This window comes from Corythoichthys intestinalis, chromosome 14 (genome assembly GCF_030265065.1).
Source record: "Corythoichthys intestinalis isolate RoL2023-P3 chromosome 14, ASM3026506v1, whole genome shotgun sequence".
Taxonomy (NCBI): domain Eukaryota; kingdom Metazoa; phylum Chordata; class Actinopteri; order Syngnathiformes; family Syngnathidae; genus Corythoichthys; species Corythoichthys intestinalis.
The window spans coordinates 2,596,972-2,618,799 of record NC_080408.1 but is presented as its reverse complement, the minus strand read 5'-3'; the positions used below and the strand labels follow the sequence as shown (position 1 = coordinate 2,618,799).

Below are 21,828 nucleotides of genomic sequence, written 5' to 3'. Positions count from 1 at the left end.
ATACAAAACCATCTCGAAAAGTCTGGATGTTCATCAGGTCTGCAAAAGGAGAGAGTTTGGCGCTGTTCCTTCTCTCCCAAGGAGTGACCGTCCACCAAAGATGACGCCAAGAATTGAGCGCAGAATACTCATCGAGGTAAAAAAGAACCCTAGAGTGTCTGCTAAAGACTTACAGAAATCACTGGCACACTCCAATATCTATTTGCACACATCAATTATATGTAAAACTATGGCCAAGTATGGTGTTCATGGGAGGACGTCACGGAAGAAGCCACTGCTGTCTAAAAAAACCCACTGTTGCTTGTTTAATGTTCGCAAAAAGGCACTTGGACACTCCACAAAAGTTTTGGCAAAAAACTTTGTGGAATGATGAAACCAAAGTTGAATTGTTTGGGAGTAACACACAACGTCATGTGTGGAGGAAAAATAGAACATCTCACCAACATCAACACCTCATCCCCACCGTGAAGAAAGGTGAAGGGAGCGTCATGATTTTTGGCTGTTTTGCTGCCTCAGGGCCAGGACAACTTGCAATCATTTATGGAAGAATGAATTCAAAAGTTTAGCAGGAAAACCAGAGCCGTCTGTCAGACAGTTGAAGCTAAAAAAGAGGATGGATGCTGCAACAAGACAATGATCCAAAACACAGAAGTAAACTAACTTCAGAATGGTTTCAGAAGAACAAAATACACATTCTGGAGGGGCCAAGTCAGAGTCCAGACTTGAACCCCATTGAGATGCTGTGGCATGACCTAAAGACAGCAATTCATGCCAGACATCCCAGGAATCTGCAGTTTTGTAGAGAAGAATGGACCAAGATTTGTCCTGATCGATGTGCCAGACTGATCTGCAGCTACAGGAAGCGTCTGGTTAAAATTATTGCTGCCAAAGGGGGGGAGGCACATAATATTAAATGTGATGGTTCACTTACTTATTTTACCCCTTTCTGTCATTGTTTGCATACTATCCTCTTTAAAATATGAAAACTAGGGCTGTCAAATGATTCAAAATTTTAATCGAGTTAATTACAGCTTAAAAATTAATTAATCGCAATTCAAACCATCTATAAAAGATGCCATATTTTTCTGTAAATTATTGCTGGAATGGAAAGATAAGACACAAGACGGATATATACATTCAACATTCGGTACATAATTACTGTATTTGTTTATTATAACAATAAATCAACAAGATGGCATTAACATTATTAACATTCTGTTAAAGCAATCCATGGACAGAAAGACTTGTAGTTCTTAAAAGATAAATGTTAGTACAAGTTATAGAAATTTTGTATTAAAACCTCTGTTAAGGTTTTCTTTTTAATAAAATTTGTAAAATTTTCAATCAAAAAATAAACTAGTAGCTCGCCGTTGTTGATGTCAATAATTACACAATGCTCATGTGGTGATGAAACCCATAAAATCAGTCGCACCCAAGCACCAGCAGAGGGCAACAAAACACCGAAAAACACAAGTAACAAGTGGACATTACACTGTGCTGTCATTTTATTCTGTTTGAGCGGGGAATGTGCGTTAAATGCGTCAAATATTTCAACGTGATTAATTTTTAAAAATAATTACCGCCCGTTAACGCGATCATTTCGACAGCCCTAATGAAAACCTATAATTGTTTGGGTGGTTTTAGTTAAAGCAGACACTGCTTTTTTCATCAGTGTGAGTTTGGCTAAAATCAGATCACATTTGATGGTGATTTTATGCAGAAATGTGACAAATTCCAAAAGGTTCGGATACTTTTTCATACCACTGTATGCGATCTTGAACTTGTGATGCCCTGCCAGATGCTTTAATAATGATAAATGTAACAACTTTAAGGTTTTCCAAATAAACATTATGTGAAAAATAATACAGCAACTTCAACTGAAGTTATGGAAAAAGTGCCTATATTGCACCCCTTTATCAATCAGCAAAACTGATGTGTAAAACAAGGCAAACTCCCTGGCACACTTTTTAATGACTTGTATGCGGGATATTGTATGGCTTCAGATGAAAACTTTCATCCTTTTCACCCCTCTTCCTTCCCCGACAGACAGAAAATTCATCATTGCCAACGCCCAGGTGGAGAATTGTGCCATCATCTTCTGTAACGATGCCTTCTGCGAGCTGTGCGGATACACTCGAGCGGAGGTGATGCAAAAGGCCTGCACCTGCAGCTTTTTGTACGGACCCCTCACCAGAAGACCGGCCGTGGCCCAGATGGCGAAAGCTCTACTCGGAGCCGAGGAAAGAAAGGTGGACATCACGCTCTACAACAAAGAAGGTTTGCATCATCAATCCTTGCAAGTAGTGCTGTGCGATATGGAATAAAATCTCCCGTTATGATACACCACAATAAGATACATTTTTGATTATTTAGTGCAAAATGACACAACAATTAGAACAGTTTATCTCCTACTCACGTCAACGCACACGCTCGGTAAATGTAACGAGTATTAATGATGCCACTTTATGGAACAAAAATAAATACAAGGACTAAAAATAATATTTCCAGCAATAAAAAAAAGTCACCTCCACACTCAATCCTGCATGGGCATGCAATGTATTTGTCCTTTAATTAATGGGGTTGCTCCTCTCCGCAGTTAGTCAAGATAAGCGCCACCTTGCAAAAATCCTCAGTGGGACAACACAACACAATCCGGTCAGAAAAGTCAATACACAGTCACACATGGGTACATGCAAGCACAATGTACCATGATTCATGTGATCGCTTGTATTACACGTTTTGTAACCCTTTCACTGTTGAATTTATCCACAAATTGCATTTTGTAGTTAAAAAAAAAAAAAAAAAAAACACATTTGATTTTCTTGTCTTTAAAAAAAAAAAAAAAAGTACAGTGGGGCAAATAAGCATTTAGTCAACTACCATTTGTGCAAGTTCTCCTACTTGAAAAGATTGGAGAAGCCTGTAATTATCAACATGGGTAAACCTCAACCATGAGAGACTGAATGTGGAAAGAAAAACACAAAATCACATTGTTTGATTTTTAAAGAATTTCTTTCCAAATTAGAGTGGAAAATAAGTATTTGGTCACCTACAAACAAGCAAGATTTCTGGCTGTCAAAGAGGTCTAACTGTTAACAAGGTCTAATGAGGCTCCACTCGTTACCTATATTAATTGCACCTGTTTTAACTCATTATCGGTATAAAAGACACCTGTCCACAAACTCAGTCAGTCACACTCCAAACTCCACTATGGCCAAGACTAAAGAGCTGTCGAAGGACACCAGAGACAAAATTGTAGACCTGCACCAGGCTGGGAAGACTGAATCTGCAATAAGTAAAAGGCTTGGTGTAAAGAAATCAACTGTGGGAGCAATTATTATGAAATGGAAGACATACAAGACTACTGATAATCTCCCTCGCTCTGGGGCTCCATGCAAGATCTGGCATGGCGTCAAAATGATAACAAGAACGGTGAGCAAAAATCCCAGAACCACACGGGGGGACCTAGTGAATGACCTACAGAGAGCTGGGACAACAGTAACAAAGGCTACTATCAGGAACACAATGTGCCGCCAGGGACTCAAATCCTGCACTGCCAGACGTGTCCCCCTGTTGAAGCCAGTACACGCCCAGGCCCACCTGCGGTTCACTAGAGAGCATTTGGATGATCTAGAAGAGGACTGGGAGAATGTGTTATGGTCAGATGAAACCAAAATGGAACTTTTTGGTAGAAACACAGGTTCTCGTGTTTGGAGGAGAAAGAACACTGAATTGCATCTGAAGAACACCATACCCACTGTGAAGCATGCGGCTGGAAACATCATGCTTTGGGACTGTTTTTCTGCAGACGACTGATTTGTGTAAAGGAAAGAATGAATGGGGCCATGTATCGAGAGATTGTGAGTGAAAATCTCCTTCCATCAGCAAGGGCATTAAAGATGAGACGTGGCTTTGTCTTTCAGCATGACAATGATCCCAAACACACAGCCAGGGCAACAATAGAGTGGCTTCTTAAGAAGCATTTCAAGGTCCTGGAGTGGCCTAGCCAGTCTCCAGATCTCAACCCCATAGAAAATCTGTGGAGGGAGTTGAAAGTCGGTGTTGTCCAACGACAGCCCCAAAACATCACTGCTTTAGAGGAGATCTGCATGGAGGAATGGGCCAAAATAAGAGCAACAGTGTGTGAAAAGCTTGTGAAGAGTTACAGAAAACGTTTGGCCTCCGTTATTGCTAACAAAGGATACATAATAAAGTATTGAGATGAACTTTTGGTATTGACCAAATACTTATTTTCCACCATGATTTGGAAATAAAGTCTTTAAAAATCAAACGTGATTTTCAGTTTTTTTTTTCCACATTCTCTCTCATGGTTGAGGTTTACCCATGTTGACAATTACAGGCCACTCTAATATTTTCACGTGGGAGAACTTGCACAAATAGTGGTTGACTAAATACTTATTTGCCCCACTGTATTTGATGCAGGATCAAAAAAGGTACCAAGATTTTTTTTCAAGTTGAAAAGTTATTATCCTAACAACAGTAGTGTAGACAAATTACTCAATACATTTAAATCCATCTGTCTTGCCAAGGGAACAGGATATTAAAGTAAGTATTAATTATTAACCTCTGGTGAAATTCACCTTTATTATTGCCTATTTTTATTTTCCCCCCACATTTATTGCTTGTGCCTGGAGACAAGGCAGAGGGTAAATACATACTGTATGACTGTGCCGTCGTAAAGGAGCTGATGCTGGACTTTTGATAGCCATTTCTGCTGAATTTTTCTCATTTTGGTTCTTGTAATAACTGTGAAATTGGAGTCTTTCAAGCACAAGGAACACAACAAAAACATATAAAGCAATTAAAAATACAGTCTGATGGAGTTCAATACACTTTGACGGCTTTTGGCTTGTGCGCGCAATAAATTATGCAAAGAAGCCCATGCTAAATACAAGCTTTACGAGTACCAAAATACGGTACATGGGAATGGAGGGAAGGTTAAAGGGGAGCTGCTCCTGCCTGCTTTAATTAGAAAAGTCAGGTCGGCGAGAACATAGGAGGATTAGTTTCATGCAAAAATGTAATTAGTCAAGAAAATATGCAATGAAAGATTGATTTTCTCCTGTGTTGTCATTTTTACATTCATCTTGGGTCTTTTAACTCATTCGCTGCTATTAGCCGCATTTGCACTGTAGGAAATATCCGCAGTTCCAAGAAGCTTTTGGGGGACGATGTCGCCATTTTGCGTTTTCGCGGACCAGGAACTCGAGTTTTGAGAACAGTTTTAGTCCCTACTCTGAGGTAGGGACTTTCAGTGGGGCCGTAGCAACTCGATTACATAGGTCAGGTGTGCCCAAACCAGTCCTCAAGTCCTGGTTTTTGTTCCTACTGTTGAAATGTATTATTTAAAAATAATTAATTAAATTACATTCAAAAATACAATTAAAAATTGAAAAAATACACTACCCGTAAAGGGACATTGACAGACAAAAATAAATTTAAGCAATCTGAATCTGGTGAGCACTAGATTGTTTCTCGTGCACACGAGATACTATCTAGCAAACATTAGCATTATATAGCATTTAAGCTAGCGGATTTTTGCTATGCAAGTTAGCAATTTGCTGTAAACACTACCATTATATATAGGGTGGCCATGTTTGGATTTCCGAAATGTGGACACTCCGACCGGCCTCGAGATTTTTGAATTTTACTCAAAGTTCACTCAAAGATGCCGATATCACTTTAATTTATTTAAGGTGTGCCTCCTCTGTCTGGATTGAAAAATTCTGTTTTATAAAAACGAAAAACAAAAAAATTATAGCCATGTAGTATATAACCAAAGACACAATTAAAATTCTCAGAAACAAATTAAATAATGCTAAAATAATAACTAGAAACTGCAAATTCTGGAGAAATTACTAAGGGGTTTTGCATCGGGAGATACAGATCTTGGCCTCGCCCTTGTTGATTTAATGACATTTTGGATACAATATCAGGTCACTTCCTGTTGATTTGGGGACATTTCGAGGACATTTGATGGTCATATCAGGTCACATCCTGTTGATTTGGGGACATTTGGGGGATGTGTCCTGGTCATATCAGGTCATTTGGGGACATATTGGGGGGTGTCCTGGTCATATATGGTCATTTGGGAACTTTTGAGGGACGTGTCCTGGTCATATCAGGTCATTTGGGGGGCGTGTCCTGGTCATATGAGGTCATTTGGGGACATTTTGGGGGGTGTCCTGGTTATATATGGTCATTTAGGGACACTGGGGGGCGTGTCCTGGTCATATAAGGTCATTGGGGGGGGGGGGGGGTGCTAGTCATATCAGGTCATTTAGGGGGGCGTGTCCTGATCATATCAGGTCATTTGGGGACATTTGGGGGGGTGTCCTGGTCATATATGGTCATTTGGGGACATTTGGGGGACGTCTCCTGGTCATATCAGGTCATTTGGGGGGCGTGTCCTGGTCATATCAGGTCAGTTTGGGACATTTGGGGGGTGTCCTGGTCATATCCGGTCATTTGGGGGGCGTGTGCTAGTCATATCAGGTCATTTGGGGGGAGCGTGTCCTGATCATATCAGGTCATTTGGGGACATTTGGGGGGTGTCCTGGTCATATATGGTCATTTGGGAACATTTGGGGGACGTGTCCTGGTCATATCAGGTCAGTTTGGGACATTTGGGAGGTGTCCTGGTCATATGTGGTCACTTGGGGGGCGTGTGCTTGTCATATCAGGTCATTTGGGGACATTTGGGGGGGCGTGTCCTGATCATATCAGGTCATTTGGGGACTTTTGGGGGACACGTCCTATTGATATCTGGTCATTTTCTGGTGATTTGGGGACATTTGTTTTTTTTTTGCAATTGAAAATGAATGGGAAATTTGGACGTCCATGGCCATCAATGGCATCGACTTACATTTGCGTCAAAGAAATCCAAGTACATTGGCTTCAATAGAATCAACAAACATAGCCGTCAATGGCATTAAACAAAGTACATGCCATTGAAATTGAATGGGAAATTTGGACATCCATGGGCGTCAATGGAATCCAAGTAAATTGGTATCAATAGAATTGATATACATGGCCATCTGGCATCTGTCTAAATTGGCCTCAATGCAATGTTAATGCCATTAAAAATGGCCTGATGACCAAGGAGAAAAAGGAAGGGGAGGTATGTGATTGGGAGGGGTGAAGTTTACAAAAGTCAACCATTTGATGTGTAGAACCCATTATTATGAGAATCACTTGTGAGCGTTGACATCCTATTCTATGCTGCCTGATCCCTAATCCTGACACCGATAGTTTCTCTTTGAGTGCGTCTAATTGTCCATCAGACATGTGATAGTCCTTCGGGGGGTAGCGCAGCGCAGCCCACCCCTCCTCCTGCAGCTCCAGCAAGGGGGCAGCTGTCATCCCCCCCGGGATAAACATTAGCATTATATAGCATTCAAGCAAGTGGACTTTTGCTACGCAAGTTAGCGACTAACTTGCATAGCAAAAGTCTGCTAGCTTAAATGCTAATAATGCTAATGCATACCAGATTGTTTCTGGTGCGCACGAGAAACCATCTGGTGGGCGCCAAATTATCGTAAATAAAATTTACAAAAAAATTGGAAGAATATATAAAAATTAGGGCTGTCAAACGATTAAAATTTTTAATCGAGTTTATCACAGCTTAAAAATTAATTAATCATAATTAATCGTATCCCATCTCTAAAATATGCCATATTTTTCTGTAAATTATTGTCAGAATGGAAAGATTCAACATACTGTACATGAATACTGTATTTGTTTATTATAACAATAGATCAACAAGGTGGCATTAACATTATTAACATTCTGTCAAAGCGATCCATGGATAGAAAGACTTGTAGTTCTTAAAAGATAAATGTTAGTACAAGTTATAGAAATTTTGTATTAAAACCCCTTTTAATGTTTTCGTTTTAATAAAATTTGTAAAATTTTCAATCAAAAATAAGCTAGTAGCTCACCATTGTTGATGTCAATAATTATGCTCATGGTGCTGAAACCCATCAAATCAGTCGCACCCAAGCGCCAACAGAGGGCGACAAAACACCTAAAACAACAAAAAAAACACAAATAACAAGTGGACATGACACTGTGCTGTCATTTTAATCTGTTTGAGCGGGGCATGAGCATTAAATGCGTCAAATATTTTAAAATGATTAATTTAAAAAATTAATTACTGACCATTAACGCGATAATTTTGACAGCCCTAATAAAAATGGATATTCAAAGAATGGTTTTTAAAATGAATTCATTCTTCTTATTATTATTTTTTTTTTATTCATTACCATATTTTTCGGAATGTAAGTCGCAGTTTTTTTTCATAGTTTGGCTAGGGGTGCGACTTATACTCTTGAGCGACTTATGTGTGAAATTGTTAACACATTATTGTATCATTTCACATGTTATTTTGGTGTGTTGGAGTGACACTGATGGTTTGGTAAACTTGTTAGCATGTTCTTTATGCTATAGCTATCTGACTAACTCTTAATATCTATGTTACGTTAACATACCGGCCACGTTCGTATTTCGTTGTTCATGCATCATGTGACATTATCTTACTGTACGCTTATTCAGCATGTTGTTCTCTATTGTATTTTTTATTTTAAATTGCCTTTCAAGATGACATATCTGTTCTATGTGTTGGATTTTATCAAGTAAATTTCCCCCCAAAAATGCAACTTATACTCCAGTGTAACTTATGTTTTTTTCCTCCGAAAAATACGGTATTTATCCATTTTAAATTCAATTAAAATTAAAACTCCCACTAAAGCCTTTTTAGTAGTGATAAAATAAAGAAGACAATATAGAAAATGTATCATAATTACAACTTTCTCAATAAAACTTTAAGCAGTTATTCGCAATCAATACTCCCACATTAAATGAACTGGACAATGGCAGCCACAATACAACACGTGGTAGTGCCCATCACTCGAAAGTAAAAAAAAAAAAAAAAATTAAACAACATAACGATTGGATGCTTGTATATGTGAGAGGGAGGGGGCGTGTGAATGAGATAATCTTTTTGCTCCGCTCATTAATCTTTAATCTTTTCCGACGTATATTGCTTGATACGCTTATAATGAAAACTGTGATCCTTTCGTCCTTCCGCATCACCTTTCCTTTGACCTCCCTATATTAACTCATCGGCTGCCGCTGTAGCATATGAGCCGGCTTTCAAATCTTGCACCGTTTGCTCCAATCTTATCCAGCGTAATAGCTCCGCGAATGCCTATTCGGGTTTAGGTTTGGAGGTGGTTAGTCTCAATGTCGGTTATTTAACCGGGGAGGATTATTGGCGCGACAAAAAGCCGACCTTGAGTTTGAATCATTGTGATATCATTATGAGAGGAAATAAGATTGCATGTAGCTACTCTAATCCATTCTGCAGATGTAATGCGACCTCCCTCCTCTCTTAATGCCCTTCACACATTTACCAGCACACACACACAGTGTGTGGTACAGTTTGGGTCATTTCATGCTGATTTATGCTAACCGTAAACGTAAAGAGCTGCCAAATTAATTCTCGTTTAAATTGAATAGTTGAAGAGGCGTGCGTGTTAAATGCGAGATATGGATTTTGTGGGTTTTGTGTACTAGCGGTGGTGGACAAGCAACCAAGCTCATGGCAGCTTTGGATATCAGAGATGATGATGCAAGAACCGCTTGATTCAAACATGGGAATTCAACTCATTTCACTAAAATGATTGCTGACAGTCCTGCCAGTTCAAATGGATTGGACCAGGGGCGGAACTTAGGGAAGTACTGGGGGTGCGACCGCACCCGGCACGGCCCTCTAAGGGGCCCGGTTTGCGGGCGTAAAGTGGGAGTGGTTGGGTGCAGTGGCGGACTTGGCAATTTTGGGGCCTAAGGCGAACATATCCAGGGGCCCTTTTCATGGGTCAGGGGTTAAAAAGGTGAGAAGGGTGTGGAGGAAATATGTTCTGGTACACTAGGGCTGTCCTAAACGACAAATTTTCTCCTGATTAGTCAGCCGACTAGTTTTACGATTAATCGACTAATCTAATAATTTTCTTTTTTTTTTAAACTAATTTAGCAATGACATTTTTGTTGACGCTTATTAATTCACAAAACTATTTTGGAACACTTAAATTCTTTATTCAAGTACAAATAATCATGTAAATAAGAATAATTAATCACAAATAAACAATGAGGTTAAATGCCGATAGCATTTACTAGTGCAAAAGAAAGGAAAGTAAACAGATTCGGAACACTGACTTTGCCTTTCGAACATTATTCAAAACAATTCTTAAAAAAAATTCTAGCAATATTATTCTAGTATACTTCTATATGTAATAGTAGTACAATAATTATAATAATTATTCATTGCCAATCATATTTGTCTTGAAGAGTGTCATTTGAAAGCTATTCTTAGTGTAGAGTCTGTATTGTGTAGTATTTACTCAACATATTATAATATTAATTCTGAAGTATGTGTAATTAACTCCAGAAATCATAATTTATATGACGAACATGACGTGCTTTTTGCTGTTAACCAGCTGTTGAGTGTTATTGTATGACTGATTGGAACTGTACTACATTGTTTCGCCACAGGGTGTGCTGTCGTGTATTTTATGTTCGGTGTGAAGAAGAAGAAAGTTTAAAGAGGCATTAGAGGCCTGTTCTCAACTTCTCCCTCACTGCACTTTGGCTCTCATGGAGAGCACGTTCGCTCATGTGTTCGAAATAAACGATAGGCGACGTGCAAAGTAGAAAGTGAGCTGTAAAAATAGCGAGCTTAGTGGCGTGAAAACAACGGGAAAGCTAAGCGAAGCTAACGAACAGCTAAGCGGAGCTAAGCTAAAGCTAAACGGCGGTAAATGAAGCTAAGCAACTGATACTCAGACCGTCGTCGTGGAACAGTCAATTGTAGTGTACGTGTGTGTGTGGGGGGGGGATAATATAAATGGAGCATTCAAATGGCTTTCTTTTTTGTTTTTGTTATTTGTTTGTTTGGTATGCTGACATAATTATACATGACGAATAGTTGGTGGTGCTGCTGGCTCCGGTGGCCCAAGCCGTTGCTCGTTGGGGCAAGGGCAGCTTGTTGGGGGCCCCCTACTGGTTGGGGGCCTAAGGCGATCGTCTACTTCGCCTGAATAATAGATCCGCCAATGGTTGGGTGTGGGGAGGGGAGGGTCAATCAAAAAAGTAAGATGATCAGCCGAGCTGTAATATACGGTGCTGGCCAAAAGTATTGTCCCCTCTGCAGTTTTGTCATATAATGCTCAATTCCTCCCAGAAAATGATTGCAATTACAAATGCTTTGGTAATATTGTCTTCGTTTATTTTGCTTGCAATGTAAAAACACAAAAGAGAATAGAAAAAAAAAATTAAATCATTATTATTTTACACAAAACTCAAAAAAATGGGCCGGACAAATGTATTGGCACCCTTTGAAAAATCATGTGATGCTTCTCTAATTTTTGTAATTAACAACACCTCTTACTTATCTGTGGGACATAACAGGTTGTGGCAATAACAAAATCACATGTGCAGCCAGTTAAAATGGATTAAAGTTGATTCAACCTCTGTCCTGTGTCCTTGTGTGTACAACATCTAGCATGGAGAAAAGAAAGAAGACCAAAGAACTGTCTGAGGACTTGAGAAGCAAAATTGTGAGGAAGCATGGGCAATCTCAAGGCTACAAGTCCATCTCCAAAGAGTTACTTTGTCTACCGTGCGCAGTGTCATCAATAAGTGTAAAGCCCATGGCACTGTGGCTAACCTCCCTAGATGGGGACGGAAAAGAAAAATACAACGAAAGCTTGTACGGATGGTGGATAACCTAAAGAACCTCGACGAACATCCAAACAAGTTCAAGCTGCCCCACAGTCCGAGGGTTCAACAGTGTCAACCAGTTCTGTCCGTCGGCATCTGTATGAAAAGGGACTCGATACTAGGATACCCAGGAAGACCCTACTTTTGACCCAGAGACATAAAAAAGCCAGGCTGGAGTTTGCCAAAACTTACCTGAGAAAGCCAAAAATGTCTTGGAAGAATGTTCTCAAGTCAGATGAGACAAAAATAGAGCTTTTTGGGAAAAGGCATCAACATAGGAGTTTACAGGGGAAAAAACGAGGCCTTCAAAGAAAAAAACCACGGTCCCCACAGTCAAACATAGCGGAGGTTCCCTGATGTTTTGGGGTTGCTTTGCTTCCTCTGGGACTGGACTGCTTGACGGTGTGCATGGCATTATGAAGTCTGAAGACTACCAACAACATTTTGCAGCATTAGAGGTCATGGGTCTTTCAGCAGGACAATGACCCAAAACACACTTCAAAAAGCACCAGAAAATGGTATGAGAGAAAGCACTGGAGACTTCTAAAGTGGCCAGACCTGAATCCAAAACACCTGTGGAGAGATATGAAAATAGTACCCTTCAAATCTCAGAGACCTGGAGCAGTTGGCTAAAAACAGAATGGTCTAAAATTTCAGCAGAGCATGTAAGAAACTCATTGATGGATTCCGGAAGCAGTTGTTCGCAGTTATTTTGTCTAAAGGTTGAGCTACCAAGTATTAGGCTAAGGGTGCCAATACGTTTGTCTGGCCCATTTTTAAGGTTTTGTGTAAAATAATAATGACTCCCCCCCCCCCCCCCCCCCCCCCCCCCTCATTCTCGTTTGTGTTTTTTTTTGCAAACAAAATAAATGAAGATATTACAACCAAAGCATTTGTAAATGCAATCATTTTCTGGGAGCAATTGAGCAATTATCTGACAGAATTGCAGGGGTGCCAATACTTTTGGCCAGCATTGTAAATAGCTCTCATCTGTCTGTCAGTCCGTCTGAGTATCTATCTATCCAGTTTATTTATTAATAAAAAATATATATGTTTTAAATATCTAGCCATCCAGTTTATTCATTAATAGAAAATATGAATTTTTATAATTGTATTAGTTTGTTTATTTATTTATAGTGAGTCAGAAAGGAGAATCCATTGCAGTTCGGCTGTGTATTTGCGTCATCTAGCGGAGAAAAAAGGAATACCGTAGTTATTGGCCACAGTTTTCAGTCACAAACAAGCAACTTTATTTTATTTCTATTAAAAATCTTTGAATTAAAATAATTCACAAATTTTTCACATTTTTAAATAGCTAGCTCACGGTTATTCTCAAGATTTGTTGCTTTTTTTTTTTTTTTTTTAAATAGTTAACTCATGAATAATCACAAACTTGTCACATTTTTAAAATTATTTACTCAGGATTCATTTAAACTGTGAATGCAGTCCTTTGAATCCTTTTGTTCATTCGCCCCTCCCAGTCAAATTGGTTTGGACATCCAGTGCTGTTGAAAAATCCTACTGACATTTTTTCCATCCACTGTCCGTCCTCCTGTGTTTGTGCAGGAATGTCTTTTCCCTGTTTAATCGACGTGGTCCCCGTAAAGAACGAAGACGGTCGGGTCATCATGTTCATTCTGAATTTTGAGCTCCCGACGGACAGCCACCCAGTCAACAGCTCTCCGTCCAGAGATCTCAGCCGAGCGCTGCGAATCCCTTGGCTGACTTTGGGTGAGAACCGTCAACTTTCACATCAGTGACCTGTGGGAAGTCGGCCTCCCATCAGACGCAAATTTATATCAAAATGATGTCAATAGTTTGTGCTTTTATATTCTTTTTATTCTTTTATAGGTCAATATGAGGTCAACCAGCCCCTAGTTTTCATCTGAACTAGCTAAAAATTGTGTCAAATGTTTGTGCTTCATTTATGCTGTAAAAATAATGGTTTGTGCATCAACGTTTTTGTAGATATTCAACTTTATCAATTGTGGTGATGACATTATGCTGCCCCCCATCTACGGCAGGACGGAACCGCAATGGTGCCGTTTGGGTGTGCTACAGTGGTATAAAAAAGTATCTGAGCCTTTTGGAATTTCTCAGATTTCTGCAAAAAAATCACCATCAAACGTGATCTGATCTTTGTCAAAATCACACAGATGAAAATACAGCATCTGCCTTAACTAAGACCACCCAAACATTTATAGGTTGTCATATTTTAATGAGGATAGCATGCAAACCATGTCAGAAGGGGGAGAAATAAGTAAGTGAACCCTCTGCCTAAGGAGACTTAAAGAGCAATTGAAACCAATTTTTACTAAACATTTTAAGTCAGGTGTGTGCCCAATCACTGATGAGTGGTTAAAAGCTGCCCTGCCCACTATAAAACACACACCTGATAAGAATTGTCTCGATGAGAAGCATTGTCTGATGTGCCTCATGGCTCGGTCAGAAGAGCTGTCTGAAGACCTGCAATCAAATATTGTTGATTTGTATAAAGCTGGGAAAGGATACAAAACCAACTCTAGAAGTCTGGATGTTCATCAATCGACAGTGACAGTCAGAGAAGTTGTCTACAAATGGAGAGAGTTTGGCAATGTTGCTTCTCTCCCAAGGAGTGGCCGTCCACCAAAGATGATGCCAAGAGTTCAGCACATAATACTCAGAGAGGTAAAAAAGAACCTGCTAAAGACCTGCCGATATCTCTGTGCACACATCAACTATATAAAACACTATGACCTACAATGGTGTTCATCGGAGGACTCCATGGAGGAAGCCATTGCTGTCTAAAAAAACATTGTTGCTCGTTTAATGTTTGCAAAAAAAGGCACTTGGACACTCCACAGACGTTTGGCAAAATATTTTGTGGACTGGTGAAACCGAAGTTGAATTTTTTTGGGAGTAACACACAATGTCATGTGTGGAGGAAAAATGGAACAGCTCCCCAACATCAACACCTCATCCCCACTGTGCAACATGGTAGAGGGAGCATGATGATTTGGGGCTGTTTCGCTAATTCAAAAGTTTGGCAGGAAAACCTGAGGCTGTCTGTCAGACGGTTGAAGCTAAAAAGAGGATGGATGCTGCAACAAGACAATGATCCCAAACACAGATGTAAATCAAGTTAAGAATGGTTTCATACTGTACGAACAAAATACACGTTCTGGAGTGGCCAAGTCAAAGTCCAGACTTGAACCTCATTGAGATCCTGTGGCATGACCTGAAGATTGCAATTCATGCCAGACATCCCAGGAATCTGACTGAACTACAGCCATTTTGTAGAGAAGAATGGGCCAAGATTACTCCTGATCGATGTGCCGGACGGATCTACAGCTACAGGAAGTGTCTGGTTGTAGTTATTGCTGCCCAAGGAGGGGCCATTAAATATTAAATGTGATAGTTCACTTACTTATTTTCCCCCTTCTGTCATTGTTTGCATAATGTTCTCATTAAAATATGAAAACCGAAAAAGATTGAGTGGTTTTAGTTAAAGCAGATACTGTGTTTTCATCTGTGTGATTTTGACAAAGATCAGATCACATTTGATGGTGAAATTACTTTTTTGGGTCATCCAGAATTCAATAGCACTGTTTGCAACGTACACTGTTGTTACCAGGTAAGATTATGCTGCTTAAACTTACCTTTTTTTGTGGTGGTAACACAGTTTTTACAGGACACACGAAAGGTAACATTTCTGGGTCAATTGGTGTGGACACTGGATGACCTAAAACTCTTAAACCGCTGGAGCACACACACGATTGACATCAATTTTATATAAATTTGTGTCGGATGGGGGGCCAACTTCATGGAGGTTTAACTTTTGTGCCTTTACTCGCAAGCTCAAGGTGTTTCCTCTTCATTTAGCTCGAAGGCAACGCCTCCATGTCCTCCTTCGCTCCTTCAAACCCGGCGTGAGCGTCCTGACGCAGGACGCAGAACTCAGCGACATTCCTCCCCTGGGGCACGAGTCGGTGGCCCTGGAAAAACTGCTGTCCCTCCCCGAAAGGCAGCAGCTTCAGGAGGCTGGATCCCAGTTGCTGCTGTGGGATGAAGAAGAGGCTGAAGAGGAAGGAAGATGGCAAAGAGCAGCGGGAGGAGATACGGACAACTTCGTGACCGCTAGGCAACAAAGTGAGGGGGACACCGAGATGAGAGAAGGCGATATTTTGGCCTCAAAATGGGAAATGAGAGCAGAAGGTGAAAGAAGGGGTAGACGCCCCCACGCTGGAACTTTGGCACCGCTAACACCAGCTGAGCTGCCCGTGGGGTCTCCATGTGCCACCACAAGGTAAAAACTAGGGTCGTCACTAGGCATGTGCCAGTATGAGATTTTGACGGTATGATAACCTTAAGCAAAATTACCACTGTATCACGGTATTGCAATTATGGCTCTTAAATGTGTTATTTTGAGGTGTATGGGTTAAAAAAAAAAATCCCATTTAACAGGATGGGTTTTATTTTTTTCAAAACATATTTGGGAATTGGAACATCAACATGTATAATGTTAATATTAGGATTATTGTCTGTTTGTGGATTGGACAGGAGGATTTGGGAGTTACTGTTGTCAGGGCAGCGAGGGTTGTGGATTTTGCCACCTCTGCGTCAAAGGGGCTCTTGGAATCTTGTCAGTCGTGCAAGCAGTTGGATATCGGGCATTCTCTGGTGTTCCTTGTGTTGGGACAGGTCGCCCCGCCATTTGTTCTGGAATGTCTGGGAGAACTGATTGCGAGTTGGTAGTGCAGACGTGGGCTTGTAGATGTCGGCGTCAATCTTGCTCAGTCAGTTACATGACGCACACGTTGGGCTTCCATGATAAGAAGGTGACATGAATTTCTTCATGCATATATACATTTATATAGAATAGTAACACAAGCAACTTCACATTAAAGATAGCCCATTTTCAGACTGTAAACAACATTTTGTATTTGTTAAGGTTCTGGGGTGACAAGGGACCTAAGCAGAGAAACAGATGAAAACTGGCAGTGGTAACAAGAGTTTATTCACGATGAGAGGGAGTGGCAGATAGTGTCTGAAGAATCTGGTGAGCAGTTTGGTGATTAAACCGGTGTTCTGGCAGGCAAGCAGTGCAGGATCAAGAGGGAAATAAAACAAAATGAGCTCAGTAAGATTCTTTGTTAGCTGAAAGTCACGTAGTTGAGTTGTTGATTTGGATATGATGTGAGGCCAAGGACCGGTTTAAGTGAGCTGCTGACGTTAGTCAGCGGCACCTGGTCCCAGGCTCACCCATATGTGCAATCAAGGCAGTGACATACACACACAAACACAAGGAGGACGAGCAGGGCTAAAGGGACAGAGACCCTAACAGTATTCAAACACTGAAACATTTACAGCGACAAAGAGTAACTGCTTTCTCCCTCCATATGTTGGTATGCAACAAATTTTGAATTACTTGCACACATGGCAGATCACTTGAATACACTGGCCATTTTATTAACGCTGGATTGAATAACTTGTTTAACAGTCAAGCAGTGACTTTAAAAGTCAATTATGACTTTGAATAAAGCCCTTACCATAAAAATTTGCTGTACGCCGAGATGATGTGTCATGAATCCTGCGTGTTCTCCTGTTTAGTGTTGAAGCTGACGCCCGATTTCAGGGTGCGCACTGTTTTGACGTCACACGCCGACCTTTAAAAATTTCAGATTTTTAGCGCGTCTTGTTTACACGGTCCGCCCCAGACCAGTGCGTAACCTATCATTTGGACCAGGGGTGCTCAAAGTTTTTTGCTCCAAGATCTACTTTTAAATGAGACAACCTCTTGCGATCTACCTTAAGAGAGGAGGGTGAACTAAAAGAAAAAAAATTAAATGTACAGTTACAGTAATTATGCTTTGTGAGCAACATATGAGGTTATGTTGCTCACAAAACACAAATAACTGTGTACATTTAAAAAAATATAAATAAAAAATGGACGGTAAATTATGTTTGCTCACATAACATAATTAACTATGTATGTAGAAGATTTCTACTCTTTACTGGTTGATCGGAAGTTGTTGACCATCAGAGGTGGCTCCGATTAGAGAGCACAGGAGTCGTCGGATGAACTGAACTTCTTTAATGGCTCACGTGCAGATGTGTATAAACGTACACAAGCAGTTTCTATTGAATAAAATAAAATATCTGATTAACATCCACAGTCCTACCAATATTATCCATATTAAATCAAAACTCCATCATTTCCACATTAAATCACCACCTGCATCATTTAACTATAATAAACGAATTATATTGAACATTAGCATATTCACTCTCATCAAATGACAACATTCACCACTCACATCAATTATCCTAATGCTACATAATGAGCTATGATAGCATGCTAACGTTCGTTAGCCGCTAAAACGAGCTAACAGCTACAAAACTACGAGTGAAAACGAATGGCAAAAACGAACATAAAACCACATTTATTATAACTATTCCGTCACTTAGGTTTGTGGGGAATGTGCACAAACTATGTGCAGCGCCTACTATTTAGTCTAAATGCATACTCACATCATCATTGACTTCTGCACTGCGTGTAAGAGCCGACTAAAGAAACCGGAAGCGCGAAACTGCGCATCGTCACCAAAATAAAAGCGCGACTCTACACGTTAAATAAATGAATCAAACGGCGAAATTACTGAACTATTTGAAGAATTCTTAACAATGTACATTTTAAAAAAAATTTAAAAAAAAATTTTTTTTTTTTTTTGATGCTGCGAGCTACCCACACTAGCGTTGCGATCGACTGGTCGATCGCGATCAACGTAATGCCCACCCCTGATTTGGACTGTCAGATTGATGACTTTGGCCGCATCTGGCGCACTGACGTTCAGAGGGTGTGATTGCTATGTGAATCTGGCGAGCTGACACCGGATCCGGGCACAGTGAATGAAAAGCAAGCCGCATCGTAACCAGTGATAAGCTAATTCTGAACAAAAGTTGAGCGCGATGTAGCACATATTTAGTAAATGACACACACAAGAGTATACATTTGATCGCTTACGCTTTGACATTTTGGAGGAAGCTGAGCTTCCCTTGTAGTCTTAGCAATCACCACTGCTATGAACATAGTGGTGCTATTGTTAGCAAATGTTGAAATGTTGAAATTGGACCCCCTGGCCAAGACGCACGGAAACAGCGACAGCCAAAACAAGTGCCGCTCGGCAGATGCTGCCTCCGCTCGCGCCAACCGGGAAGGCAGAACTTTGCGCGTTCTCTTCTTATTTTTAACCCTTTTTACTGACTCCATGTTTCAAAAGTTTGAAAAAGACTCGCCGAAAGCAGGTTGACAATTTATTCGTCGACAATGGTCAAAAACAAGGCAAAAAACAGACGACGGAGGGACAATTCTGGATCCAAAACAAGGATACATGTTTCCGAGCAGCAAAATCTGTGTTATCTCAGTGTCCAGTCTTTTTAAAGTCCTTGATAAAGCGGGCCATACTGAAGGTGTGTCCGAAGGTGTGTCTGGGCGTTGCTTTTGGGTTTTCCCCTCTGTGGCCGGTTTTGGGCGGCTTAGGTTCGTGCGCGGATGGGACGCCCACTATCAACTTTGTTGTCCGGGCTGGCTTGTACTTGTTTTAGGACAAAGTGCTTTGTCCTTGGAGTTTGCTGGGAGAGCTGATTGCAAGAGTTGGTGCATCAATCTTGTTCATGACGCACGCGTTGGGCTTCTGTGATAAGACGGCGTTGTGTATCTCTTCTATTTCTTCTCATTAAACTATGGTGTGCTATTTATTTTATATTAGTAGTGCAGTCCTACTGTAGATATGAAAATGATACTATTTCCTGATAAATTATATTACGTGTGTTAGAGTAATGCAAACAGTTAGACGGTGCCTACGAGAACCTGTACCATTCTTTCTCATCTCCCCCTCATTAGCCCGGATAAGGTGATTCACTTTACTGTGTCAAAGGGCATGTAGTGGAGTCTGCTTAAACAACAGTTAGATGAATGTGTTAGACTAATGCAAACAATTATATGGAGTGTGCGATGATGGTATCTTTTCCCTTCACCAAGGAGAAAGAAGCAACGTGAGGTGGGGAACTCAGTGCTATGTGACGGACGCCCAATCCATTGGAACAGACAGTAACTACTTGCTTATTTGATTCCGCAGCTGTGGGAGTTTAAAACTTTCCTCCTCGCTGGATGATATCAAGAATGAGCAAAGTTACTGTGAAAAGTCGCTCCAGTTTCGACACAGCTTTTCAGGTGAGAAAAATACAAATTTTATGCTTTGCACCGCTGTCAATCATCACAAACAGCCACAAGAGGGCACTAATGATTAAAGCAGCACTTTGGAAGTCTCTTCTGCTTATTAATTGATTTCGCTCTCCCATCTTTGTTTTTTCCAACTAAAGCAACCAATAGAAAGAGCAGTGCACCTGCTGGGACATCTGACACTGATGTAGGTTGTAGGACCAATAGTCAGGTAATGAAAGAAGACTGTGCATGTGGGAAAAAGTTGATGGTCAATCATTCACAAGGCATGATTTGATTTTAAAATAGTGTCATCAATTAACCTTAAAGTACCTGTGACACAAAAAAGCATGTTTATTTCATATTACACACAGTATTTTATGCTCCTGAAAGAACTGGACCATTTGGATGTGTGCAGAAGCGATCGATAAATTTATTTTTTATATCCCGCGCTACGAAAATAAGAGACTTCCGGCAACGGTCTTGGATTTTGGAAGAAGGCGAATGTGACGTTAACCGGAGACATCATCTTCACTATACAGCCATACTAGTGTATGCAAAAGGACTGCGGCTCCATCTGATTTTGTGGATTAATTTGTTTATTTTTCGCGTCACGCCAGCCAAGTATGCTGCAGGCTTTTGTTGCTACACCAGGGAGAGTGGCGGGAGCCTTTCTGGGTTTCATAAAGATGAATGGGCAAAACAAGTATGACAATGGAGTGACCATTGGACAGACAAGGAAGTGATTAAACTATGTGTTTTATATGATGTCAAATACTGGGATCATAGCACACGTTTTAACAAGGAGGTGGCTTCCATTAGCCGACGCTCTCATCTATGTGTTGGTTACCTCCTAGTGTGTCCCTGTGATTGCACATTGATTTCACCTGTTGTGACTGCTCATAGTGTATCCTCCAACCTGCATCCCCCTGTGCCGCTCACCTGTTCCTCGTTGTCTGTTACCCCTTGTCTGTGTGTGTATATTTCTTTTCACTCCTTGTTGCATCATTGTCAAAGTGCATGTTCACGTCAACGTTAATTCTTGTCCGTTCCTACGTCGCAGCCCTCTTGTTCCTCAGCCTTAGTAAGTTTTTGATACCAGTCTTTTGTTAGTACCCTGACTTTTGTTTGACTTAAGAGTTGTTGGAGTCCCCGGTCGTTTTGCTTATACTTTGTTTTTTTGGCTTTAATTTACTCATTTGCTCAAAAAAAGTATAAATACATTCTATTTTGAGTTGCTTCAGTGTCCCAAAACAATGTTTATACATCTTTTGCCTTTTTTTTTTTTTTTTACAAGAGGCATCTATAGGTTCCTATGATTCTAAGATACAAAGCTCAAAACCCATTTTAAAGCAAAAAAACTGGCCACTAGAGGTCAGTAGCGCATTTGGTAAGAACTCATCTCGGGCCAAGAAAGGAAGTGAAGTAAAATAGTCAGGAAACGGAAGTTCTTGTGAAGACACTTGAGAAAAAGGTGGGGAGCAATCGGAATAAAAAGGCAAACAACACTGGAGGACTGTTTTGAAAATAAAACAAAACCATCGTCAAAGAAGGATTAAAAAAAATCTCTTGATGAGACGCACGGTGACGTCCACAACAGCGTCAGGTTCCACACGCGTTCTGCGGAGCTCACGTTGCGTTGTTCCTTAGCCCGAGGTTGAAACCAATGATGAAGATGATGAAAAAAGTGAGACCGATCTTGATCCAGATTCATCAGATTACTGGGAGCCACCTCATTCAACCGGGAGCAGCCGAGAGCCTTCTCCGTTGTTATGTGTGCAAATAGTTCAACAGTTCAATAGTTTAGTTATGTGTAAATAAATTGTTAC

General features: G+C 40.5%; 1 protein-coding gene and 1 long non-coding RNA gene across 2 annotated transcripts in view; one reads left to right on the top strand and one right to left on the bottom strand.

Moving 5' to 3' along the window:
- The window catches only part of LOC130930380 (potassium voltage-gated channel subfamily H member 6-like), a 71,441-nt gene that overhangs the window by 2,135 nt on the left and 47,478 nt on the right, over positions 1-21,828 (top strand). The window contains exons 2-6 of the mRNA XM_057858295.1: positions 2,047-2,277; positions 13,366-13,530; positions 15,661-16,084; positions 19,917-20,011; positions 20,161-20,231. Coding sequence (XP_057714278.1) covers positions 2,047-2,277; positions 13,366-13,530; positions 15,661-16,084; positions 19,917-20,011; positions 20,161-20,231 — 986 coding nt within the window. The remainder of the gene's footprint in view (positions 1-2,046; positions 2,278-13,365; positions 13,531-15,660; positions 16,085-19,916; positions 20,012-20,160; positions 20,232-21,828) is intronic.
- LOC130930381 (uncharacterized) lies at positions 16,572-18,356 on the bottom strand. The gene is made up of 3 exons (XR_009067050.1): positions 18,310-18,356; positions 17,328-17,444; positions 16,572-16,866 (listed from the first exon to the last, which is right to left on the bottom strand). It is a non-coding gene; the product is annotated as an uncharacterized LOC130930381 (long non-coding RNA).